Source organism: Nyctibius grandis, chromosome 4 (genome assembly GCF_013368605.1).
Source record: "Nyctibius grandis isolate bNycGra1 chromosome 4, bNycGra1.pri, whole genome shotgun sequence".
Taxonomy (NCBI): domain Eukaryota; kingdom Metazoa; phylum Chordata; class Aves; order Nyctibiiformes; family Nyctibiidae; genus Nyctibius; species Nyctibius grandis.
In genome coordinates this window covers 39,114,071-39,120,070 of record NC_090661.1, presented here as the reverse complement: position 1 = coordinate 39,120,070, position 6,000 = coordinate 39,114,071, and the positions used below count along the sequence as shown (strand labels likewise).

The 6,000-nt window shown below is 36.1% G+C and overlaps 1 protein-coding gene across 1 annotated transcript in view; it reads right to left on the bottom strand.

The window, feature by feature from the left end:
- Positions 1–3,351: 3,351 nt before the first annotated feature.
- AQR (aquarius intron-binding spliceosomal factor) overlaps positions 3,352–6,000 on the bottom strand; it is a 67,395-nt gene continuing 64,746 nt past the window's right edge. The window contains exon 35 of the mRNA XM_068398798.1: positions 3,352–3,860. Within this exon, the coding sequence (XP_068254899.1) occupies positions 3,615–3,860 (246 nt within the window). The 3' untranslated portion in view covers positions 3,352–3,614. The remainder of the gene's footprint in view (positions 3,861–6,000) is intronic.

Genomic DNA, 6,000 nt, shown 5'->3' with positions numbered 1-6,000 from the left:
CTTCTGCTCCTCATGAGAATACTTTTCTTCCTGATTCATATCCTTTTATGTCCCAGGAAAATGCAGAGATCCATTCTAAGAGGGAGGAGAAGGGGTCAGATGTTTGCTTCCCTTTTGAAGGAAGTTAGAACCTACCTTATCCAACATGTAGAGCAGTATTTGGTATCCACTATTAAAGCCAATGCAAGCTAGGCTAGGAAAAAGTAATGGCCTTATCTTTAGGAGTTTATGGACATACTCATTATTGTAAATTGCTTATTGAGACCTCCAGCTTGTCTCTTCTTTTCGCCTTGGCAAACTTTGTCCTGAATCCTTTAGAACTAACTTATCCACCGTCTTGGCCACATTGCCAAGCCATTTCAAAGTCCCATCCAGACTAAAGCCAAAGCAAGCTGTGCTCTGAGAGTATTATTAAGGCATTTTCTTTGATCATACCTAAACCTGCACTTACTGCCTTATTTCAGAGTCACAGATGAAAAGGGGCCTGTATTTATATAGTACTATCTCAGCTATGTATGGATGGCAAAACCCTAAGTAAATTGCTCTTTGCCCTTATTTTTCTGGCTATTACCGAAATGAACAGTACATTGAATTACAGTACCATTTTTATATCAGCACAATATTAGAGTCCAAGGGTTGAACAGTTTCTAAACTAGTCTCTAAATAAATCTGGAAAGTAGCACCTAAGTTGCTTCACAGGCTTGCTGTAACAGAGGAAAATTAATGGAAGCACTGTCTAAATAAATATTGAAAAACCTGGTAATAGGTGAGTTTCACTCAAAAAGTCCTCAGTGGTTTTTTTTATTACATAGCTTTGGAATAATAAAAGAAAGTCATTTTATATCTCTTCCTCCAGTTTATACCCTTAAAGGATCTCATCCTCACAAAGATTTTGTTTGCTAGGTTTTCATGCAGTGCTATAATAATTCTTTGCAATAATGATTGAACAATTTTTTTAAAAGCTATTTTAACAATGGTTTTGTTCACTCACTTACAGATTCTTTCCTTAAAGAATAATTAAATTTGTATATGCCATTATTTTTTTTTTAAATTTAAATACTTTTAGTTTAACAACTGGATCTTGTTGTTCACTAGAATAAACATAGGGACATCAGAAGGGGATGCTAAATCCCAAGTAAATGTTGCTACTGGAAAACAAACCATGTAGATTAAAATTACAGTTTTAGACTGCTTCACTTCTCCCACCTACTCTTTCTTAAAAGAAAATGTAAATAGAACATAAAAACTGTTTTGGTGGAAAAGACAAAGTTCATCCTTTGACAAAAATGAAAAACAGAACTGAAAAGCTTTGGGGGAAAAAAGCCCCAAATCCCTAACCTCATACTCCAAATCAAAGCCTCAAGAACTTTCCAACCACTGCTACAAGAAAAACATGTTTTTTCCAGACTTTTGAAAATGCACTCTCCTAATGCTATCATGTCCCTGAAAAAAATAAAGTTCAACATATGGAAGATGGCAGCAAGGATAATGAACCAGTTGCTCAGCTCAAGTCAACTCAACAAAACCTTCCAACTCTTTTACAGGTGATGCTTGGTCCCTCAGAAAACTGCATGTTAAGGCTGTTCATGCTTTTGCAATTGTTTGCAGTTCAACTGCCTCTTCCTGCACCTTAGCCAAACAACCTTCATTACAACTCCACTCACTATTTTAGGGCAACACTGAAGTCTAGGACGACTCTATACTTGGCTGTTGTTCTAAAAGGACTGAGCCAGAAGTGACCACGTACACGTGGGGCCCTGCACACAGAACCCAGCATCACACAGGCAGATGCGGTCACAAACCAAAAGCAGGATTGCATCGCAAACTGTGCACAACTCAAAAAGGTCTTCGCAGCTCCTTTCAGCTTTGTGTGCTTGCTAATAGTCATTCCGTCCTAATTAGTGATAGGATCTCTGTCAGTGAAATTATCCATTTTAGAAAAAAAACTCCGGAATCCTTTTCCAATTCCTAAAATATTAAGGCACAATAAATGATTGTCAGACTCAAATGTTTATAGAAAATAGGCTGGAAAACAAAGATGACAACCCTCAGCTAAGCTAGTCACTTGTGGCCTGAAGGCCCTGTATTATTCAACACTGCATGAACATGTGAATGTTACTGCATGAAACTTACCACCCAAACGTTCAACACTGTAATATTTGTTCTCCCAAGGCAGACAGTTTGGTAAACAGTACACTCCCTTCCAATCCAAACAAGCGATGAAAGAACACACATTCTGCTCAAATGATTAGTTTTCTTGTTTGAGAAAACTTCATTTCAGCAAATGAAAAACGTAAAAGAACACTGTGTACCGACAGCAAGTATTAGGATTTGTTACTCCTGAGCTCCCCTCTAACGGGCAGGGAGAATGATTTCAGGGGGAGGGGCAGATGAGATCTCAGCATGCATGCACAAGCATGCCATAGATGTGTTTCATGGAGGTTGGCTTACTTTATACTATTTTTTTTTTTGTTATTATACTACAAAAATACTAAGAAAAAAAAAGAACTTCAATGCTATTAATAAAAGCTTGTAAGTTAATTATTTTCTAGCCAATTTAGTGAGGAAGTCCTTCTGGCAGCTTCACAACTACAACACTTGAAAATCAAGCATTTGCCCTTTGCCAGCAATAAAAAGTGTTCCTATGGCTATTGCTTTGTTTGAAAATCTACTTGGAAATTTGTAAGTCTCACTGAACCATTGAATAATTTGCCAAGTTGGCAGGTATTCTTAATGAACCAGGGAAAATCCTTTCTCTGATCACTTTATGAAAGATGTATGCTTGGAAGTTAACCTAGAAAACCCACTCAACCATTACGTCACTAATATTACTTTACGTTCTGCAAATCCTGCATTCAGGGAACTACTTTCATTTTTCGTCCTCATGCAGCTTTATCCTGGGCAATTACTGTGTCTTTTTAAAGCAAAAAAATTTATTTCAAAACACTATTTTAAAAAACAGTGCTCTTGAAAAGCTGTATCCTTACTTCTTCTGTAAATAACGATCAATTAAGAACAGCAAGCAGAAGTCAACAGGAGAAACTGCTGCAAGTACCTGGGCCTTATGAAATTCTGAGAATGTGCTAAGGTCCCAATTCAATAAAGCTTTCAAACATCTCAAAGTTCAATGGTAATTCACATTTCTCAGACACAGAATTAAATCTCTTACTGAACTTGAGCATACGCTTAAAATACCACCTCAGCATGTACGAGCACAGCTCTGCATAAGGAAATCTCCACTGCAAAATACTAAGGAAACTATAAAGTGTGTCTGACCAATATTGAATATAGTTATTCAGTGAATTTTAATTGATATCTCAGTGATGGAATTAAAGGTCAAATATTCAAAACTGGTATAAAAAGCATCTTTACTGAACAACTTATGAAAAGGAAATTGTGTATCATTTGAAGGCATTAAACAAATTATATTACTCAGTAAAATGTTTGCCAAACATTTTGCCTGTCCACAAAGTATTCAGTGAAAAATACACAAAACAGGTTACATGACATGAGCAATCATTTAAAAAAGTTAATGTAAAAATAGCAATTATATTTCTAACTGCTCTTTTCCCCGTCCGTTTTCCAAAACATGTAGAGGACCAACATCACGTGGATCACTTTTCAGTTTCATTCTCAGGTTCACTGTCTCCACTATCACTGTCTCTTCCGGGGTGTTCTGGCATTGTTCGATGTTCATCCACTTCGGCCACTTTCAATTCTCCTTCCTTTATCGTTTCTTCCCCTACCTTATTCTCTTCTTCTGCATCTTCCTGCATGCCTTGCACTTCAACTTCTACTTCAGACTCTTGAGTTTGAGTAGTTTCAGTTTCTTCAATCATGGCAGGTGGAGGCAGTAAACGCTAGACAATTAAAAAAAAATAAAAGGATTTTCAGTTGGTACAACAAATACACCTATTTGGGCATCTATTCCTATTTCAGCTTGAACTCTTCACCTTATATTTAGGATTTTGCATTAGATAACAAGTTAACAACAAAGACTTAAACTTTAGAAGACCTAATCATTTGTAGGCACTTAACTCCTACATAATAAAAAAAAAAAATTGAGAATAATCATGGCTCACACAATGGTTTTCTTAGACACAATTTTTGCCTGAAAAGAGGGTGTTAAAAACTCAGTACTTCCAATTCAAGGATATCAAACACATTTCTTTATCCCAAACAGCCAGACAAGTAATACGGCTACAGTAAATCCCTACTTGAAGCAACAAGCATATTCCTACCGTAATCTCATCTATTACCATTTCAAACTCCTAGATATGTTTAACTTGCCTTTTGAGACCTTTTACAGGCCTATCTAACAATGCCTTCCAGTAATTTCCCCTTGAAACTTCTTATAAAATGCTATGTGAAATGTTATCTGTACTTACACAAGTTTCACCCACAGCTGTAAGTGTAGAACAACACAAGTTCCAGTTCTTAACTGTTGTTAGATATTTTTCTCATAATACTTCTGGAAAAGTAGTTTAGTATATTCAAAGTGTTTTGCTTGCAACCAAAAAAGTAGTTTGCAAAATATAATCTGCAATGGTAGCCACACTACAGACTTCAGAAAAAACAAATATCAAGAATACAGTGAGCTGAAGAGTATGGATGAATACTATACAACTCCAGGCTGTGCAGAAGCACTCAATACTTCTTGCAGCCTGACATTATTTAATGACATGATGGATATTTCCTTGGTATATTGTGAAGCATTTTAATGAAATGAAAGCTCGATAAACCTCCCATGGATGACTGTTTAGTTTTGTTTTGCTTAAAGGCAACTTGGCTTCACATGACAAATAAAGTGTTTAATTACAGTGAAGTCTTATCTTCAATTACATGACACTAATATTACAAACTTCTGACAAGCGTAGGCAAATCTATGAAGCAATTACGACTACCAGCAGAGATATGAAAAAGATTTTTTTATAGACTTTGAAGTTATCAATACTGGTCCTTATAATCCATTTGTTCACAGAAAAAGTGTATTTCAAAACCAGAGATATTTAATTACAAAAATATATTCTTGATGGATGAGACAAACTCAGACTTCTGTGATTTACTTAGATGCATGTTGTGCTTCGTGACTACTACTGTTAAGACTAGCGTAAAAGAAAAGGAAAACTATCATGTACTAAATAGAGTAAAAGAAATTTAATGCCTGCCTTTTTTTTTTGTTGTTGTTGTTTACTATTTGGCTTCTCCTGCAAGGAGAATGTGATTCATTGCCACAGTAGGAAACCATCAGTTTTGCAACTAATTTTAGCTAGCAATGGATAAGATTAGGATGCTAAAAAGAATAACTGGTATTAGCAGAAGGGTCAGGTCCATATTTGATTAAGGTGTCAAGCAAATCCATCTTTTGGTAAAATTTAGATGATACCATCTGCTTTTCAGGACATTTATACACTTCCCAGTTTTGACAAGGCTATTCATTTGCATCTGAATGTGACCACCTGCACAGTCCACTGAGTCTTCATCACATACGATCTGCATGGTTGAGAGATTTCGAACTATATTAGACAAACTGTTTCCAAAACAAGTCGTGTCATGTCCTTATAGGACTGCGTTTCCAGCAAAACAGTGTGAGCTTTCATGACTTTAAAAAAAATAACAGTTATAATAAGAGATTTTAGTAGTGTCACTCCTCTTTCTCTATTCCTTTCCTTTACAGCAGCCAGGTAATTAGAGTGCTTCCCCAAAATAGTGAGAAAATATCCTGTCCACCTGGCTTTTTCTGGGTAGCAAAATGCTTCAAACTGGGCTGAAACCATGCTTCCCAGAAGAAAAAAAAAAAATAATCCAAGATTCACCGGATAAGAACTGCAAAGGAAAATAAATTTTCCATCTGAAAGTCTGACATTCAGTTAAAAAAGTTTTGGGTTCTGATCTCTGCTGATTACACTGTTCCATACTAGATGGAACAGTCACTGGAAGAAGGGAGGAAGAAGAGACGACAGAGAAACATCCTGTCATTAAAGAACAGAATCTAGATCT